The 19,971-nt window shown below is 33.5% G+C and overlaps 1 protein-coding gene across 1 annotated transcript; it reads right to left on the reverse strand.

The window, feature by feature from the left end:
• Positions 1–521: 521 nt before the first annotated feature.
• On the reverse strand, positions 522–17,568 carry LOC134687231 (myosin heavy chain, striated muscle-like). The gene is made up of 26 exons (XM_063547365.1): positions 17,290–17,568; positions 15,659–15,802; positions 14,722–14,906; positions 14,334–14,451; positions 13,964–14,056; positions 13,537–13,600; positions 13,149–13,351; positions 12,198–12,599; positions 11,525–11,872; positions 11,118–11,312; positions 10,778–10,865; positions 10,015–10,390; positions 9,242–9,707; positions 8,489–8,844; positions 8,051–8,198; positions 7,251–7,829; positions 6,725–6,921; positions 6,175–6,307; positions 5,620–5,836; positions 5,130–5,370; positions 4,453–4,906; positions 3,948–4,187; positions 3,509–3,709; positions 2,280–2,480; positions 1,936–1,981; positions 522–806 (listed from the first exon to the last, which is right to left on the reverse strand). The coding sequence occupies exons 1-25, from the start codon at positions 17,488–17,490 to the stop codon at positions 1,976–1,978; spliced, it is 5,856 nt and encodes a 1,951-aa protein (XP_063403435.1). The 5' UTR covers positions 17,491–17,568; the 3' UTR covers positions 522–806; positions 1,936–1,975.
• Between the last annotated feature and the right edge of the window lie 2,403 nt (positions 17,569–19,971).

Consider the following 19,971-nt stretch of genomic DNA (forward strand, 5'->3'; position numbering starts at 1 on the left):
CCGGTCTAAGGTGAAGTTGAAGTTGTTCGGTCTTTTGTTGTCTGTGTTTTGTTTTGTTAACTTTTGTTTGTCTCTTTGTCTTTTGTTATAAAAGATCATCACCGGTTTAAGGTGAAGTTGAAGTTGTTCGGTCTTTTGTTGTCTGTGTTCTGTTTTGTAATCTTTTGTTTGTCTTTTTGTCTTTTGTTACATGAGATCATCACCGGTTTAAGGTGAAGTTGAAGTTGTTCAGTCTTTTGTTGTCTGTGTTCTGTTTTGTAAACTGTTGTTTCTCTCTTTATCTTTTGTCAAAGTAGTTCATCCCCGGCTTTAGGTGAGGTTTAGTTTATTCAGTCTTTTATTCAGTCTTTTCTGTCTTTGTTTTGTTTTGTATGTTGTTAACTTTTTGATCCTTTTTGCCATGGCGTTGTTAGTTTGTGTTCGACTAATGAGTTTACACGCCCCTTTGGTACCTTTCGCCTTTCTTTTAAATTATTGACTTATTAAATATTAAATCAGGTTGATGACCAAAAACAAATACGTTTTATCATTTATATTTATTTGCAGGAATAACTAAAGTTATCTATGTAACACAAATCCTAGAAAGGTCATACAGACAATAATTATACATTTACATGCCAGTGATCGCTGTAAAACTATACGCATGAATTGAATAAATAAATAAAGAAATAATTCAATAAGTTAAAAGCTCAATATACAAGTTCTCCTTAAAACCTTTATTTCACATGTAACTACGAAATAGTCTTCTTCGCTTCCTGGCTGAGTCACAGGATAAAGGGTAAATTAAAGTTGTCTCCCGTCCTAGTCTGGAAAAAAGAAAGAATTAAATTATAAACAAGAATGTGTCCTCAGTACACGAATGCCCCACTCGCACTTTCATTTTCTATGTTCAGTGGACCGTGACATTGTGATAAAAACTCTAATTTGGCATTAAAATTAGAAAAATCATATTATAGGGAACATGTGTACTAAGTTTGAAGTTGATTGGACTTCAACTTCATCAAAAACTACCTTGACCAAAAACTTTAACCTGAAGCGGGACAGACGGACGAACGGTACGACGGACGAACGGACGCACAGACCAGAAAACATAATGCCCCTCTACTATCGTAGGTGGGGCATAAAAAATCACTGACTTGTTATATGGATATCATTATTTCAATACTAATACACTATATATGAACTAAAAGAGATACAAGTAAGAAAGTAAGACGTCAAACCAACGACACCAAATTAAAATTGACATAATTTAACAAAAAAACCATGAAAGTAAAACATTTGTGGACATCAAAATCAGAAGAGCTTAAACAGAACTGCACAAAACTGTCAAATTAACTTTGCAGTGTTAGATGTTTACTCACTTAAACAAGGGTTTCGTATTTTGTTCTATACTAAAATTGAGAATGGAAATGGGGAATGTCCATGAGTGGCCGTTCATGTCATTTGCGCGATTATATACGCGTATATAATTTTATACGCGTATATATACTATTACCTACATATAAAATCATATACGCGTATATAATCACGCAAATGACATGAACGGCCACTCATATGTATCATAGAGACAACAACCCGACCATAGAACAGACTAAAGCAGAAGGTCACCAACAGGTCTTTAATGCAGCGAGAAACTCCCGCACCCGAAGGCGTCCTTCAGCTGGCCCCTAAACAAATATATATACTAGTTCAGTGATAATGAACGCCATACTAAACTCCAATTTGTACACAAGAAACTAAAATTACAAAGAATACAAGAGTAATAAAGACCAGAGGCTCCTGACTTGGGACAGGCGCAAAAATGAGGCGGGGTTAAACATGTTTATGAGACCTAAACCATCCCCTATACCCTAGCCAATAAAACCAAGCATGTTAATTTTATAGCTCTGTAATTGGTGAAATAAAGGTTATTGACAATTACTATTTCATAGTTACCTTTTATCTCCATATGTCACCACTTTGAATGCAGCACATCTTACTTCTGTAAATGAAGAACGGAATGAAACATTTGGATAAAAATAAAATTCACGTCCCGTTTTATAAATAAATTCATTTGGAGCCAAACAGTTACACTATAAGTATAAATGCAACTCCAATAATGTCAATAATAGGCATGTTAAAACGTTGTTGTTTCGAGATGTTTAACTTAAGCTATTGGTAATACTAGTTTTGTGTTCGTCTCCATGATCGAATGCTTATTGCTTGTTTCCCTATTGGTAACCCTTTAAATTCAAAAATATTCAAAAATAAAATATAATTTAACTCATGGTACTACTTACTGATGGGCTCATTCTGCTTATAGATACACTTTTTATTGTTCTAGTGCGGGAAACTGAGCTACGGCCCTGGGAAACTGAGCTACGGCTCTTGGAACGTAGTTTTGTCAGGGAAGATTCTGAACTCTCTGCACGTTCTTCTGCATCTTCAACCTCGCTTTGGGCTTTGCGGTATTTAGACAGATTAATTGCAGCAATTTCTTCCTGAAATTGAAGAGAAAAATTAAAAATTTCAGTATAATCTATTTAAACGGTTCAGATAAACGTTGTGGAAATCAACTTGACATGGTGTAAAAATATCATGTATTAATGATGCACTTTATCACCTATGAATGTAATTTAGCAGATCCAACAATTGATACCAGATGACCATCAATTAGCACTGGTAATGAATATACTAATAGTGCTATGTTAGTAACAATTAAGAAGCCACATGCGTTAATGTAAATACACTAATTAGTTACCAGATAATTAATTGATGCCCAATATACTTATTATCTATATCAACAGTACCACGGTATGTGCTATTACTGTGTAACGTGATTATATAAACATTGCCTTTTGAGGACCACACTATACGGCTATCAATCAGTAATTTTGTGATATCTTAAGATTGTTATCGCACCTTTCCCCTGTACCTAGAGACACTTGTACTTTATTTGTTTACCTAAGTTTTTTATGTTTTCTTTAAATGAACCCTCATACGCTGGGATTCCAAATAAATGTTTTTTATAATCAAACAATTTAATCTTAAAAGCAAGAATGTGTCCCCAGTACACGGATAACCCACTTGCACTATTATTTTCTATGTTCAGTGGACCGTGAAATAGAAATTAGAAAGATCATATCATAGGAAACATGTGTACTTAATTTCAAGTGGATTAGACTTCAACTTCATCAAAAACAACCTCGACCAAAAACTTTAATCTGAAGCGGGACAGACGGACGAACGGACGGACGAAAGAACGGACCCACAGACCAGAAAACATAATGTCCCTCTACTATCGTAGGTGGGGCATAAAAATAGTAAAACGTATAAAACAAAAGGTGTAAATTACCCGAGGTTGACACTCAAAACTCATAAGACGTGGTAAAACTAACAACACCATGGTAAAAAAACGAAAGACAACGAAAAGACAAGCAGAAAACGTATGACTGAACAACACGAACTACTACTGAACAACGAGCATGATCATATGTGCTCCGGAAGGGTAAACAGATAAATAACTTACAGCTTCCTCTACTTGACGTTTGTATGTCTTGACTTTGCATTGAAGTTTGTCCATCATGTCCTGGAGTCTTTCTTGCATCTTGCGGTCTTCATCACATTGGAAGGCCAATTCCTTCATCCTGCGGTCAGCCTTGCGCATATTTTTCTGTGTTTCAGCATGGTGACGTTGTTCATTGTCCAATTCACTCTCCAGATCACGGATCTGAGATGGAAATAATCATCATAATAATGTATCCCATTTCAATTTCATTAACTGATTATTTTCAATAGCGGTGTAGTATTACAGTTTATTGTTGTTTAAATACATTAATTCAGAAACATTGAACTTGTTATATTTCTTTGTATTATAAAAATTGAAAGAAGAAAAACAATCGTTGAGTTATGTCTGGTTTCAAGTTTCCTAATTTTCTCCTTTGAGTAATTACTATAATGTGACTTACTCTCTGTTCCAACTTGGCGATGACTTTTCTGCCTCCTTTCACACCACTTGATTCGGATTCGTCGACACGGACATGTAATTCCTTGATGGTAATTTCCAAAGATTTCCTGATTTTCTCGACCTGGTGACTGTGTTCCTGTTCAGATCTGAGTTCATCAGCAATTCTTGCGGTATCCATAAGGGCTCTCTTAGCACGGTCATCAGCAGCCTTGATCTCGCTTTGAAGTTCATCAAGATCAGCCTGAGTAAGAAAGTATGAACCATATTAAGTAGACGCCTTTTAAATTCAAAAGTAAATTTAAGACTTCAAGCATAATTGTCTTTATACTAGTAGTAGTTTAATTTAACAAAAAAAAGTTACACTTTAATTTGCTGTTTATTTGAATCATTTTATTTTGTACAATATAAATCACTTTTTGCTTTTGAAATAATTGCATTAAAAAGTTATACCAATTCTACATTCCACAAAATCGGACAGGATTTAAAAATACAAAGCTAGTACTTACAGACATGGCTTGCATATCTCCCTCGACCTTTCTCTTCTGAGCTTGTGCTGAACTGACTTGAGCGGCCAATTCATTGATGCGATCTTGAGCTTCATAGAGTTCACCTTCAGCAACCTTCCTTGCTCTCTCAGACTGTTCAAGAGCTGATCTGACCTCGTCGATTTCGCTGATAAGGACGTTGCAACGTCTCTCAGTCAGAACGTAAGATTCACGTGACTCATCACGTACACGTGATTCTGATTCAATCTTGATGTGGAGTTCTTGAATTTGAAGGATATATCTCTTCATGTTCTTTTCAACCTCAGCCTTAGCTCTGGTTGCTGTATCAAGTGCCATCTCGAGTTCGTTGATGTCTTGTTCGAGCTTCTTTCTGATCCTGTGGGACTCGGCTTTGCCCTTAGCCTCTGCCTCTAAACTGATTTGCATGGATTCAAGAGCTCTCTGGTGATTGCGTCTGAAATTAAACAGTTAATATGCATTTTAGATTTGAAAATCTTCTTCGTTAAGTTTAAAAGCATTTAATTTCGACATTAGGTTTAAAATGATATATCAAGAACATTTCTACTTAGATAACTAGTAATTAAAGTCTTATCATCATAAATTATTTAAAATAAAACTATTCTTATGACAGAAAATCGATCATTTTTGTAAAATAAGTATTTTTTTTTTTAACATACCGAGTATTTTCAAATTCTTCCTCTTTCTCTTGGATTCTTCTATCAATGTCATTTCGGACAGTAGAAATTTCCAGTTGAACACGCATGACCTTAGCCTCCTCCTGTTCCAAAGAGGACTCTGCTTCTTCCAAAGCAGCTTGGAGTTCTTCCTTCTCCATCTCAAGACGTCTCTTTGCCTTTTCGATCTCGTGTGAGCTTCGGCCACCATCGGTAAGTTGATCAGATACCTCACGGATTTCATCTACAAACATTTAAGTATTACCCATTATAATCGTATATACTTTTGCATATTCAGTGAATTGATTGAAGGACCATTCGGGTTCGAAATAAAATGATGAAAAAAAACATTACAAATTGGCTTATATCATTGAACATTTATGTGGAATTTAAATGACTAGTGGTTAAAATTCAAAATAGATACATGATACAATTACCATCTTTTGAATTCATATAGTTAAAAATAAAACAGATGTGCATTCGTAATGCTTACCAGCAAGATTTTTGTTTTCTCTTCTCAGAGACTCAATTGTAGTATGGGACTCCTCATACTGAGCTTTAAATCTAAAGAGTTCAGCAGAGTAACTGCGAGCCTCGTTGTGAGCAGTATCAACCTCGATCTGGAGTTCTTTAACTTTAACGGTCCATTCTTGGATAGTCCTGTCAAACTGTCTTTGCCTCTTTTCTACAGTACTGGAGCTAACATTTGACTGTAAAAGAATAATAAGAATACTGAAGTTGACAAAAATGTATCCATACAATGCATTTAATTTTTATCACAATAATAGTCAATTATCGAGGACTAATGTATATCGATGTGGTAGGATTGCCAAAGAAACAACAATAGGTCTTCATGCGGCCTTCAACAATAACTTGAACCCATATCCTAATGTAAGCTAAGAAAGACCCCTAATGACATAAAACTTTTCAAACATTAAACACTTTTTTTCAAATGTGAAACTCATGCTTATTTTATTATATTTTTTTTATTTGGCTTCTGTTAAATAAATATATTAAATATTACAAAATTCTATGCACTAATACTTACACGTTCAACCTCAATAAGGAGGTCGTCAAGTTCTCCTTGCAGTCTGTTTTTAGCCTTCTCCAATCCACTAGCTTTAGCATTAGCCATCTCAGCTGCCTGTTCAGCCTCTGCCAATCTTGCAGCAAGATTACGTCTAAAAGGACGGACATTTTTAATGAATAATGTTGGTTAAACAAGGGATAGAATCTTTATATTTTTTTTACCAGGAAATTATTAATTAACAACATACTGTGTTTCTACATGGTGCTTTTAAATGACAAATAAAACTAAATACAGAACTGCTTTCATGATTTTTTTTTAAATGTTATTACAATGAATCAAGTTTGCTGTCACTGTGAAACACACTTTAATATAGGGCTATATAAATGTAAAATAGAAATAGATCAGAAACATCTATTTAGGCACAACGAATACAACTCAGTGCAGAAAACGCTGTCAAAGATACTAACGCTTAAAAAAACCAATTACTTTCCACACCGATCTGTTTCCACACTTTTTACAAAAAAATAAAAATGAAAACTCATTCATTTTCTGAACTAAAAATACATACTTTGCATCTTCTAACTCGTCTGTTTTGTTGGCACCTTCACTCTCGTATTTAGATCTCCATTGTTGTGTTTCGTTCTTTGCTCTCGAGAGTTGACGTTGGAGATCAGTCTTTGCCTCTTGCTCTTCTTCAAATGCTTCGCGTACTGCATCATTGTCAGCACTCAAGTTTCTAATCTCACTCTGGAATTTCTGGCGTATCTATATGAATAATAAGTTCTATCATTTACCAGAAAATGTTCAACATGAAATCAATCATTCTTAGGTAACACAAAACAATTTTAGCCGCACGTAGATTAAAATAATGGATTCGGATAAAGTGTTAAATTGAAAGTAGAAATAGAAAATACTATAAAAGAGGAAAGTTTTGGTAGTAATTCATTGTGATTGATATACTCATCATAGATACCAGGCTTCAACTTTTGTACGGCAGACGCATGTTTCTTTTAGAAGCCAAATAGGCAATCTTAAGCATCAATTTGAATGGTGATATCAAACAAAAATTACATATTTTATAATTAAAAACGTACCCTTGTTTCATCTTCAAGTGAACGTCTGGTTTCTTCCAGTGTGGCGGTAAGGGAAGTTTTGTCCTTTGTTAAAGTGCCAATAACATGCTCAGCATCTTCCAGTTGTCGATTGACTTCGGAAACCTCACTCTGAAGTCTGGATTTTTGAGTATTGATTTCAATAATGGTTCTCTGGGTTTCTTCGACTCTACTGTTCATTTCAAAGATTTGAGTTTCCATCTGTTTGGAAACCTTGTCTGATACGCCCCTATTTTTCATGGAATGAGAAACTTGACTTTGGAGATCGTCGAGTTCGCGTTTTAGGTCTTTTTTCTCCTTTTCTAATCTTGATTTCAGTTTGTTCAATTGATCGATCTGGTCAGCCATCTCGTTGGCAGATTCTTGTTGTTTCTTTCTAAACTGAGCAATTTGAGACTCATTTTGGAGAGTCATTTCCTCCATTTCACGGCGGAGTCTGATCAATTCTTGTTCACGTTTCTTGTTGAGATCAACCTGAGCCTGAGTAGCACCGCCTTGTTCTTCCAGTTGAGAACTGAGCTCGTCCAATTCCCTAGACAGTTCAGAACGTTGTTTTTCAACCTAAATATAAGAAATATTGTAAAATAAAATGGCTTGCTCTGATTCATATATAATATATAGATATAAGAAGATGTAGTAAATAGTTTATCTATATATTGACTTCTTTGATGAAAATTAAAACAACCAGTTTTTAAATAACTTTAAGAGAAATAAGTCTATTCAAATGACTTTTAACTTTAACATGATAACTATTATTATGTTAGATTTGAATATTGACATACCTTAGCTCTTGCAGCTCTCTCGGCGTCCAATTCTTCTTCCAATTCCTCAATAATTTGTTGTAAATCCTTAATTTTCCTGTTTTGTTGAGCATTAACCCCTTCACAGTCCTCGATTCTTGAATTCAAACTGTTGATCTCGGCATCCTTCCTAAAAATTTAAATAATGGAACTTTGATATAAATTTAAAAACAGAGCGACATTTAACTTATTTCAAACAGAATGTTTATTCAAAAAAGAACAAAATCCAAACGAGAGGCATACACTAATATACTGATTTTACTGTATGGATAACAGGAGCCAATTGTTTGGAAGGCCAACGATGTATAAATTCACGTGAAGTTAGAAAGACTGAAGGCCACCTTCGCCTACGGTCAAGTATTTGGAATAATAGTATTATCATCATTGAAATATAGGTTACAATAGATATTATGTACAAACCTCCTGTTGGCCTCTTCCATTTCTCTCTTGACACCTTCAAGTTCGTCTACAACTTCTTGTGTTGCCTTCAAGTCCTGTTCAACCTTACGCTTAGATTTCTCAACATCGCCTCTGATTTTCTTTTCTCTCTCTAAGTTATCTTCGAACTCGTCAAGAGTCTGTTCAAGTTTTGATTTCAGTTTGTTAAGATGATTAACTTTGTCTTCTTCCTTTTGGAGATCTTCTATTGTCTTTTTGTTAACCTCTTCCAAGTGTTTCTTTTCTTTGTTCATTTTGCCAATTTTTTCATCTTGTTGTGCCATCTCACCTTGGAGAGTCTTGATTTGGCTTTCCTTGTGAGTATTATCTTGTTCAGCCTATTAAATAAAATCAATATCAAAATCATTATCAGAATCAGAATCAGAGCAATATAGAATTAGTTTCGTAACAGCGTAGACAACTGCAATACTTATTTTGGTAAAAATACTGAACAATTTACCTTTAAATTGTTCTTCATCGCTTTACGCTTATTCATTACAGAAATGGTCTTACGTGTACGCTGTTATGAAAATGATTCTATATATCAAATGATATTAGTAAAAACAAAAACCATAAGAAATTTTCAGTTAATAAAACTCAACATTTATTGTTCATTTGGTTGATACAGTCGAGCGTTTTAATTTGTACGATTTAATGGACTTCTTACTTTTTTGAAAATTAGCATTAGAGTTCAGATTTTGTTTGAACATTTCCAGAAATATAAATTATGGTTACCTTGGTTAACGATGTTTCGAGATCTTCGATATCTCTCTTCAGCTCGGAATTTTCACCTTCCATTTTCTTCTTCAAACCTTCCAGCTCAGCAGCAGCATCTTCCTCATCAAGCAGACGTTCGTCCATCTCTTTCATTTGACCTTCGAATTCAGCCTTCTGTTGGATAAGTTGTTCCACTCTTTGTTCAAGGTCGATGACATTATCTTGCTCAGATTGCAATTGTAAGTACGCTTCATTTTTCTGTTCCAACAATTCAACGTTCTTCATTTCAAGTTCTTTCTTAATCTTTTCAACCTTGGCTAGATCCTCTGACATTTTGTTCATCTCTTCGAGTTTCTTCTGCATTTCTTCCTCCTCACGGGCAATGTTCAACATAGGTTTAATCTTGGCATACATCTTCCACCAGGTCCAGTTGCGGAGCAATAACCATTTTCTGATGTTACGCTGGATGACAGACAGACCAACTCTGATATAAAAGAAAGTATGTGTGTTAAGAGTTTTGTGAAAAATTTAAAAACAGGTTAGATAGAAAGGTAAGAATGTTTTGGTGATAACATTTAAACACGTTTAAAATGTGTCAATAAAAATCTGAAAATCAGACAAAAAAATAGTATAGAAGCATAAACATATTTTTGATGACTTTTATTACAATCTTTTTAACTTCAAAATACTAATTATGAAGAAAGAAATAGTTAATAATAATGATAAAACAAACATGATATCAGTATGTTCTTTTATTTCAATAATTTCAATGCTATTATACAATTACTAACCTCTGATCCTGAAGTTTCTTGTAGGCCTTCCTGATCAAAAAGGCTCTGACGTGGGCTTGCATCATGGAAATGATAGCACCTAGACGCTCATCTCGCATGCCTTCTAGGTTTCCAAGAACACCGGCTTTGAAGAAGACTTTAGTTCCTCCAAGTTTGTATTCTTCTGGATCAAGCTGTAAAGCCAACAGTACTTTTTCTGTGACAACTTTGCCGTCAACAAATCCCTGTGGAACAGCACTTGCAGCGAGAATTGAGTATCTTTGTTTGAACTCAGCATATATTATTCTACTTGGGAATCCTTTACGGCAGATACGGATTCCTTCGAGTACACCGTTACATTGAAGCTGGTTCAATACCAAAGCAGCATCAATAAGACCTGGAAACATTTCAAAATACAAGTGTTAGCTTTCCAAAGAAACTCACAACGATATATCATTACTCTCTTGGTAATAATCCTAGTTATTATAATATTCCAACACAAAGAATATTTAAGCTTTTTCTGAAAATATTTCAACGTTATTTTATGTATCTTGTTGAGCAATTCAATAAATATAAATAGACATGGAATATTTTCTGTATCAGTATTTATAAAATAAACTTTTTTTGACCGATTATGGGACGTAAAAGCATTAACTGATATGAACGTTTAAGATAATTGACAGATTTTGAATAACTGGTTAAGACACGATTTTCATTGCTTAAACTCTGATGGCTACAAAATCAATAACAACGTTAAAATGTTTATTATGTGGTACACACTTACCTGGCTGTTTCAATTCGTTTGGAATGATACATCTGACGAAATGAGGATGGGTGGCGTACAAGTTCTTCATCAATTTGTTCAAAGATTCCTGTGAAAATGAAATTGATATTGTCAAAAAACTATAATGTTATCATTTCAAACAAGTTGAACATATTTTATCAAGATATTTTATGTCATGAATTAATGTCTTTAATTCATTTGATGATTTGTAAAATAACATATACAAATAAAAGATCTCCAATGAATATTTGATATTTCAAAATGAAGGAGAAATTGGTGCATTGATATGATTTAAAATTAAGGAGCGAATTGAGTACACCGTCCCTATAGACTGACTTACCCTGTGTACGGCGGAGATGGTTTGGAAAGCAGAGGACTTCTTCTTCTTCTTGGGTCCACCAGCTCCTTCAGCGGGTGTTTCTGCTGCAAAGAGTGTTTGGACTAAGTGCTCCTTTGATTGTGCCAACAATGCTACTACAGTTTCGTTGATGGGATCCTTATTCTTGTCCAACCATCCCTTAAGGTTGTATGGTACCTTTAATATTGGAGATAAAATATTAACTTTATTGCAATATATGCATCAACTGGGAATAGAAAAGAAGACAGACATATTTGTACTCCATAAAATATATCATTAGTTTTGATTTTCTTTTTTTTATATAAACATGAAAATGGTACGTCGTTTAACGTTCTCATTAAAGGTTTTGCAGCTTCACAGAAATGTTTTGTTACTACTTTTATACTTACAACTCCGGCGTAATGATGGAGTTCAAAGTCGCCATTCTTGCCCTTGGATGCCTTTCCTGGTTTTGTGAAGTTGGGTGATTTGCCCATGTGTTGTCCAAACATCATTTCTTTCAAGGACTTGTCATCAGCCTTAGGGAACATGCACTGTTCCTCAAGGATGGACAAGATACCCATAGGCTTCTCGATAAGATCGATACAGGCTTGCAAGTCCATACCAAAGTTGATAAATTCCCACTGGATTCCTTCTTTCTTATACTCCTCCTGCTCCAGTACAAACATGGTGTAGTTGAAGAATTGTTGAAGTCTCTCGTTGGTGTAGTTAATACATAATTGTTCAAATGTGTTGAACTGCGAAAAAAAATATTCATGAAATAACTGCGTAAATGCAACCGTCTTCTATTTCATTTATTTGATAATCAAGATGAAGACTAGAAATAAAAAAAAAAACTTTCTTTTGATATATATTTGTTTTTTTCTAAATTTCATGATGTTGTTAATATATCCCTTACGGTCTATGTTACTACATGGACACAATACAAAAAGCACGACATATTTTTCATGAAACCTATTCCATTTTTGTTAAATCAGAAATAATTTGTTGCTTTGAATTTCAAATTTCGATTTGAAAAAAAAAGATAATATGATCACCATCACAAAATAATTAAGCACTTACATCAAAGATTTCAAAACCTGCAATGTCCAGTACACCAATATAGTAGTTTCTTTTAGCTTTAGTATCAAGACTCGTGTTGACTCTCTTCACTAACCAGTTGAACACACGATCATACAAAGATTTGGACATAGCACTGATCGAGTTGACGACTTGATCTTTGGTACGAGACTGTGATACGACCTCTGTGCCGACCTTGATCTTTGGTTTGACGAGAGATTTAATGAAATCGTTTGAATTAACTCCTAGCAGGAATGAAACTTTTTCAGCCTCGGTGGTGCCATCAGGTTCAGCTTGTTCTCCTCTCTGTTTGAATTTCATTTCACCCATGTGCAAGATAGCGGCGGTACACTTGTAACAACTCATCTTCTCCTCGTTTGAGAAGCCCAGAATGTCGAATGCTTCCTGAACAAAAAAAGAATAGAAGTTTAAATGTTTTGAGCCATATTTCATTTTAATATAATAGCCTGATCATGCAAAAAATCGGCATGAAGGAAATTGCTTCGAAACATTATCCTATGCTTTATGATGCTTATAAGAACAATTTCTGAGAAATCATTTCAATTTGGAAAATAAAATTGAGAATGGAAATGGCGAATGTGTCATAGAGACAACAACCCGACCAAAGAGTACATAACAGTATTTATGGTAAGACATTGAATAAACTTAACGTTTTATGCTAGGATCGTAATTTGCCTGCATTTCAGATCAATAACAGTTGAAGATATATTAACGAAAAAAACTCTTCATGTACCGAACTTCATATACGTTTTCTATCCAATTTGAAGTATAATATATATCTCATAAAAAGTCTTGAAATTATCCGCGGTAAGAAAGCGCATCGGTTTCGAGAAGCATTATTTTCAATCGGCAATCCTCGGGTGAATCCGTTACTCTCAGATGAAGGTACGGAATCGGCCGAGTTGTGACGAATGACATTATTTTTGTACTCACGTCCATAGCCTTCATTTCATCAGTATCATTAATGGAGTCTACTGTAAGAGCACCTTGGTTGATAAATGTATAAAGAGCTGGATCTGGAGTAACCAACATCATTTCATGATTGTCTGCCATGGCGGGTGTCAACAGTTGGTAGAACACGTGGTAATTTCTCTCTGCAGATAAACAGAAGGTGACACGGGACTTCTCCAGCAGATCTTTTAGAAAGAAATAAGTTAGTGTTACAGAATTTGTTAAAGAAACATATTTTGAAATCTGTCTTAAATAGCTTATATCTAATTTATGTATTCTAATCTTTAGTTAATTTATTATGGAATCATAGCTTGAAATTTTCATTTTTTTTTTATATAACAAAGTATTTCAGAAACAATTAATAACTTACAAGTTTCAATATCAGCTCCAGCAATTTTACCATCAGGACCAAAGTGAATTCGGATAAACTTTCCCTGTAAAATAGGAGAAAAGAAAAAAAATTCAATAACAATTTCAAATCTCGCAAAATTAATTTTAACAAAGTAAAAAGAAAAAAAATCTAGAATCAACTATTAAAATACATTTAATTTTTAGACACAGAATACACTGCATTGTTTTTCTTAAAAGGTTGAATATACGTATAACTTGTATTCATAGGCACTATAGTAACAAGTTGAAAAAGGTAAATCATTCAGTATGTTTACCAACAAAAGTATTGCGGCTGTCCACGCTGTTGTGAAAATGATTCTATAACTTGTATTTGTAGGCACTATACGATTGTAAACGTTCCAACGTCAGAAACAAATAAGTTAACACTGCATTTCGAAAATACTTACGAATCTAGATGAATTGTTATTTCTGGTAGTCTTGGCATTACCGTAAGCTTCAAGTACAGGGTTAGCCTGAATAATCTGATCTTCCAATGAACCCTTCAAATATACAAACACATCTTTTAATATGTATTATGAACACAAATCTCAATTCCAAAATTGAAAGATCAAAACGAAGTAGATGCTATATATTATATTGTGTTTTATATCAAATGTTTTAAAGAGGTGAGACTCTAATAAATTATTTGTTGTTGTTTGTTGTAACCGTTGCTAATTAAATTCCATTTAAAAATTGTCTCATTTTACTGTATTTAATGTTCAACACTTTTAATACATTTACATTTACGACTGACAAATAGTATAAATGACTATTCACCTTCTTGGAGGCTGCTGCTGATTCCTCATCAGATTTCTTTCCAAGAGAGGCAGCGACCTTGGCGAAGTACATGATAACTTTTTTGGTGTTTTCTGTCTTTCCTGCACCGGATTCACCTCTATAAGAGAAAGTGATTTGAATGACATGAAATTGATTGTTTTATTCAGAGCTAGAAATTATTTTATAGGGAAAAAAGGAAAATTAGGAAAAAATGACGAAGGCCGTTTATGTGCACGAAAAATACCTCATTTAACAAAAAGATTTGAAATCTTCACATTACGGCTTTTTTTCAACTGTTATTTCCTATATTTTGTTTGTAATACACCAATGATTTTAAGGGTTCAACCAAATGACAAAAGATACAAACAAATATATTTTTAGAACTTACGTAATCAAACAAGACTGGTTTTCACGATCTTGCACCATGGACTGGTAAGCATTGTCAGCCACAGAGAACAAATGAGGAGGCATCTCAGTCTTCCTCTTTCCCTTGAATTTAGCAACAACGCTGTCTGTGTAGATTGGCAGACGTCGGTAGGGATTGACGGCAATACAGAAAAGTCCAGAGTAAGTCTGCAATTCATAGATAATAAATATTAAATAAACAATACTGATAATGGTTAGTGTTGGTTCTGTTCGGATGTCATTATGCAACACAGTTTACTATAGAGCTCTATGGGAAATAAACAGATAACTCCTTTTGTCAGAAAATACTGTCAAACATACTATCCACACTGATCTGTGTCCACACTTGTTCATAGATAAAAATATACAAGTTTTTTTATTCAAATGATATCTAATCGGTATCAAATATTCAAAGGACCATAACGTATGAAAAATAAATTTGCAGAATTTAACATATTTTGTCATTAAAATCAATTTACTGTTAGAAATTAACGTAAAGTGCAACAGGAAAGAATTTATAACAACAATTTTCTTACCTTCAATGATTAACAAACTTATATAAATTAGTAAGTTTGAATATCTATATCTCTATTTTTTTTGAAATACAGAAGCTTGACTACGTAAATTAGTGAGTTTGAATATCTGTCTCTACGATTGTAAAGTACAGAAGCTAAATCTACGTAAATAAGTGAATTTGAATATCTAGCTCTAACATTGTGAAGTACAGAAGCTTAACTTACGTAAATAAGTGAGTTTGAATATTTAGCTCTGAGATTGTGAAGTACAGAGGCTTAACCTACGTTGATAAGTGAGTTTGAATTTCGAGGTCTAAGATTGTGAAGTACAGAAGCTTAATTTACGTAAATAGGTGATTTTGAGTATCTATCTCTAAGATTGTGAAGTACAGAAACTTAACTTACGTAAATAAGTGAGTTTGAATATCTAGCTCTAAGATTATGAAGTACAGAAGCTTCGTTTAAAAATGTCATGTTGGCCATATCTTCAATCATTTCATATTTTGGTGGATTCATCTGTTGGAGGTCATCCTTCTTAACTGTTCTGTCCTGTAAAAGAATAAAACATGACTGATTAGTAAAATGAGGGTCTGGATTGAGTTCTTCTTTCTTTATTCTTTAATTTTTTAGACCATTTTTCGTTATTCTTGATCTTTATTTCTTATTATTTTTTTCTTTATATCTTAATACCTATATTTCTTATTATTCTTTCTTACTATCGTAATACCTATATTATTCCTTTATTTGTTGTGGCCTATTTTCCATAGCCCTTTTTACTGCATGTTTGTCCATTATTCTTTATTCTAACAACACTATTCATATCTTCTATAAAAAGAAGAACCATGTTAGATTGTTGGGTGGATACTTAACGTCCAGTGGCAAATATAACATGTATTTTCAAAACGATAATGTTGCGTTTTATTCCAATGTCTAGTATAGATTTATTATAGATTTAAGTTATCGTGCATTTTTGTTTCAATGGGAAAAATGCTATTTCTGAACATCAAATCTGTTCTAAACAATCAACTTCTTTTTTTGGAGGGTTTTAACTTTTGAAGAAAATGTCAATATAAATGGCTTATAATAAAACTCATGTATTTGGGTTTCTTTTCAAAATTGAACCTCGTGACGTCAAACAATTGCATTTTATGCCCCATTTATGGGCATTATGTTTTCTGGTCTGTGCGTCGGTCTGTTCGGTAGTTCGTCCGTTCGTCCCGCTTCAGGTTAAAGTTTTTGGTCGAGGTAGTTTTAGAGGAAGTTGAAATCCAATCAACTTTGAACTTTGTATACATGTTCCCTATGGTATGATCTTTCTAATTTTAATGCCAAATTAGAGATTTCCCCCCATTTTCACGGTCCACTGAACATAGAAAATGATAGTGCGGATAGGGCATCAATGTACTGGGGACACATTCTCGTTGAATTTAGAGTCAAACGTAGTGACTTATAAATAAAGGTCATTTTCAATCCAAAAATAGATAGCATGCAAATATGAGGTTTTTTTGGTGGTTAATATAAAAAAAGAAGATGTGGTATAATTGCCAATGAGACAACTCTCAACAAGAGAACTTTAGTCTTATAAAAACTTCAAAATAATGAAGTATACATAGTATTTTCAAAGTTTTTGAAATGAATATTTACTAAAGTAGGTCTAAATTTAGCATCCATACGTTTCATAATTTAAGACAAATTAAAAAATATATTTAATATGATTATATGACTACGTAGATGGTATACATTTCTTTGGAGCATGTCAGAATTAAATCCAATAACAAAATAAGCATGATAAAAATATATAGCCTTTTCAAAGGTATATAACTACTGTTAGTAGAAAATTAATACATTTGTACTTTGTTCTAAATCGGTATATAAAGAAAGATAAAGTGCACTCTTTTAACTCATTTAATAAGTTCGAAATAATATTGTAGTCTTATCAATCGTGAAAATTGGAAAAAAGATTGCTTAACCTCGCAAGTAGGAGAGATCGATTACAAGGAGGGGCTAGTGGGATATATAAGAAAAGAAGACTGTACCTGGTTTGAATCGATACATTTCACTGTAATATCATCTCCTTTTGTGGACTGAATTTCAGCCTTAACAAATCCTTCTTTGTCGTCGGGAATCCAGCACATTTTCTTGCCATCGAATTCCTTGGTTTGTTGCGCCAATAACTTCTTCCTATCCACCATTAAGTATGGATAATCAGGATCCTTGGGATCGATTTGAGACGCCATCTTGATATAGCGAAAATGTTAAGGAGACTTTATTTACTCTGGGCAAGTCCGTTTAGAATTGCCGACACAGCTCTAGCTCTGCAAAAGAATATCTCAAAATTTGAAGGCTTGATTAGAGGAAAATAGTTATAACAACTCCTAGACTAAGTGTTAATGGATTGATTATCAGTCCATCAGTCGCTAGAGTTTATCGAAATAATAGTTTTTAGAAGCACCAAGAAAAGCAGTCATTTCAAAATGAAGAATATCATTCGTTCATTAGTTGTCTGTTCTAACTCCATGGACAAAAATAAATATTCAAACTTCATATTCCCGTGTTAAGTTTACATTTTACATTTCTTTTCGGTATTTAAGACATTGAATCTTGATATACTAAAGCTTAAACGTTTTAGATATATGGTACACATTAAAAAAGGGGAAAGGAATGAAGGGAAACACGCTGTAATACTTACAAGTCTACAAATCTAAAGCTGTTCAGCCAAGAGTTCCTGGAGTTTTTATACTATACTTACGTTACTCATTAATTCTCTGCTATTTGATTGGCTGGTCAATTGTCTCTGTCGTTTTTTGGAAAGCGATGATACTAATACCATGGCCAGATTATTCAACAGGGTGCTAATTATCTCCAGATATTGATGCTGGATCTGGCACTCAATCACTGATCATATAACTTCCAAATAATAATAATATGCAATCGTGTAATATTATGTACTCGTGCTGTCGTATTTTTTAGGATATTATTTGTTATGAAAGTATTCCATTAAGCTTTGCATAAACCGACCGTGCGAGGGCTGAAAAGCCAGTCAAGGTCGTTAAACACTTCCATATATAAGCTTTGCATAGTTTACACGTAATTTGAATAACACAGATTATTGGACACATGGTCTGTAATTATAGGTCGAACTCACTTTACATATTAAAGAAGACGTTATATGATTTTTTTTCAATAAAGAAACAAAAATAAACATTTTAGCTAGATCAAGATTGCGTCTCAAATCCATCCCAACTTTTTTTGGAGAAAAAAAAAGGAAGACTAAAAAACATTTTCCTCTCCCCTATTACCTCTGGTTTTACCATACATATAATACTACAACTTGAAAAGTATGAGTTCTTTTTTTGTTGAATCACTAAAATTTTATCGGAGATCGATTTTGCAAATCCCCGGATCATATAAGACATGCGTATCAAACATATTTGTGATATCTTTAATTATTTTATTCTTAATTGGAGTTGAAAAAAAAATGAAATCCCATGCTGGCAGTTTGAGGAAAACCCTCCTAAGAATTAATGTGTCAGGATGATAGGATATGTATTAGTCTTATAGGAAGCGTTTCGTACAATTTTGTCGGTTTGTTTTGGACAAATAATCCTGCGCTTGTCATCATTACTGATTTTAAATGAGGGGTGCATGACATGTGCGCCAATTTTGAAATAAACACCTTTTTTTCAATTGCGCCGAAACAAAGTTTAATGTTATACAAGTGGTGAGACTTTAATAAAATATTGAATCTGAATCTTTGTGCCAATTATTATTTTTTCATTAGCGCAAATTTAATTTGACCACATAAGATATGATACATTGTAGACAATTACCGTTAAAACTCACAATTAAACCATGGAAGTAATATTTAAATATTACTTCCATGGTTAAACTCAGCCCGATGTTATAATAGGCAACAGAAGAAACTTCGCAAAAAGTCAATTATTAACATTAATTAACAAAGGATCACTACCAATAAACTGGACCCCTGTTGTGTTCACTTATCGCTACACTTCGGTTTGGAAATTTAGATGGAATACGGCGGTTACTGATATGTCAGCTCAAGATTTTAATTAGACTGATTGAAAGATTATGTCTTCATATTAAAATCATGGAAGTATTATACTGACTTCCATGTAAAACAAATAACCACAATTCCTCCCAGTAGGTGTTTAGAACCATGCCGTCATAAACTTATCCATCTCGAAATCTCACTTCGACCACCCAGTGGTAGGGGAAGGGGCAAATGACAGACGGAAGCGTTATTTTTGTTATTCTATCAATGAATTGTGTACAACCTGTAAATTGACACAATTTTTTTTTCTTAAGTTGTGCAAGTGAAAATTTAAATAATAAAAACTGGCGCGATTGAAGTGCAGATTGGCATAAATGAAAAACACCGGTTAAAATTTAAAATGGTAACTAAAAGCAGAGACATAGTATACATGTCTCTGCAAAACGTTTGGATTTACGATATGAATTACTTTTAAGATGGGACTATATTTGTAGACAACGAACAGGTTATGAAATACTCATATGGCAATTAAAACTCTTTTTTTAGGTTACATGAATGTTTATTTGTGGATTATGTAAATACTTTGAGAAGTCAGAAATATTTATTAATACTGTGCTATTTTATTTGTCCGGTGAAATGTCCCGTTTTTATGATTCATAATTAAGCATAGATCTATTTCATCTCTTTCCTTCAATTCCTTTTTTGA

The sequence above is a fragment of the Mytilus trossulus genome, chromosome 10 (assembly GCF_036588685.1).
Source record: "Mytilus trossulus isolate FHL-02 chromosome 10, PNRI_Mtr1.1.1.hap1, whole genome shotgun sequence".
Taxonomy (NCBI): domain Eukaryota; kingdom Metazoa; phylum Mollusca; class Bivalvia; order Mytilida; family Mytilidae; genus Mytilus; species Mytilus trossulus.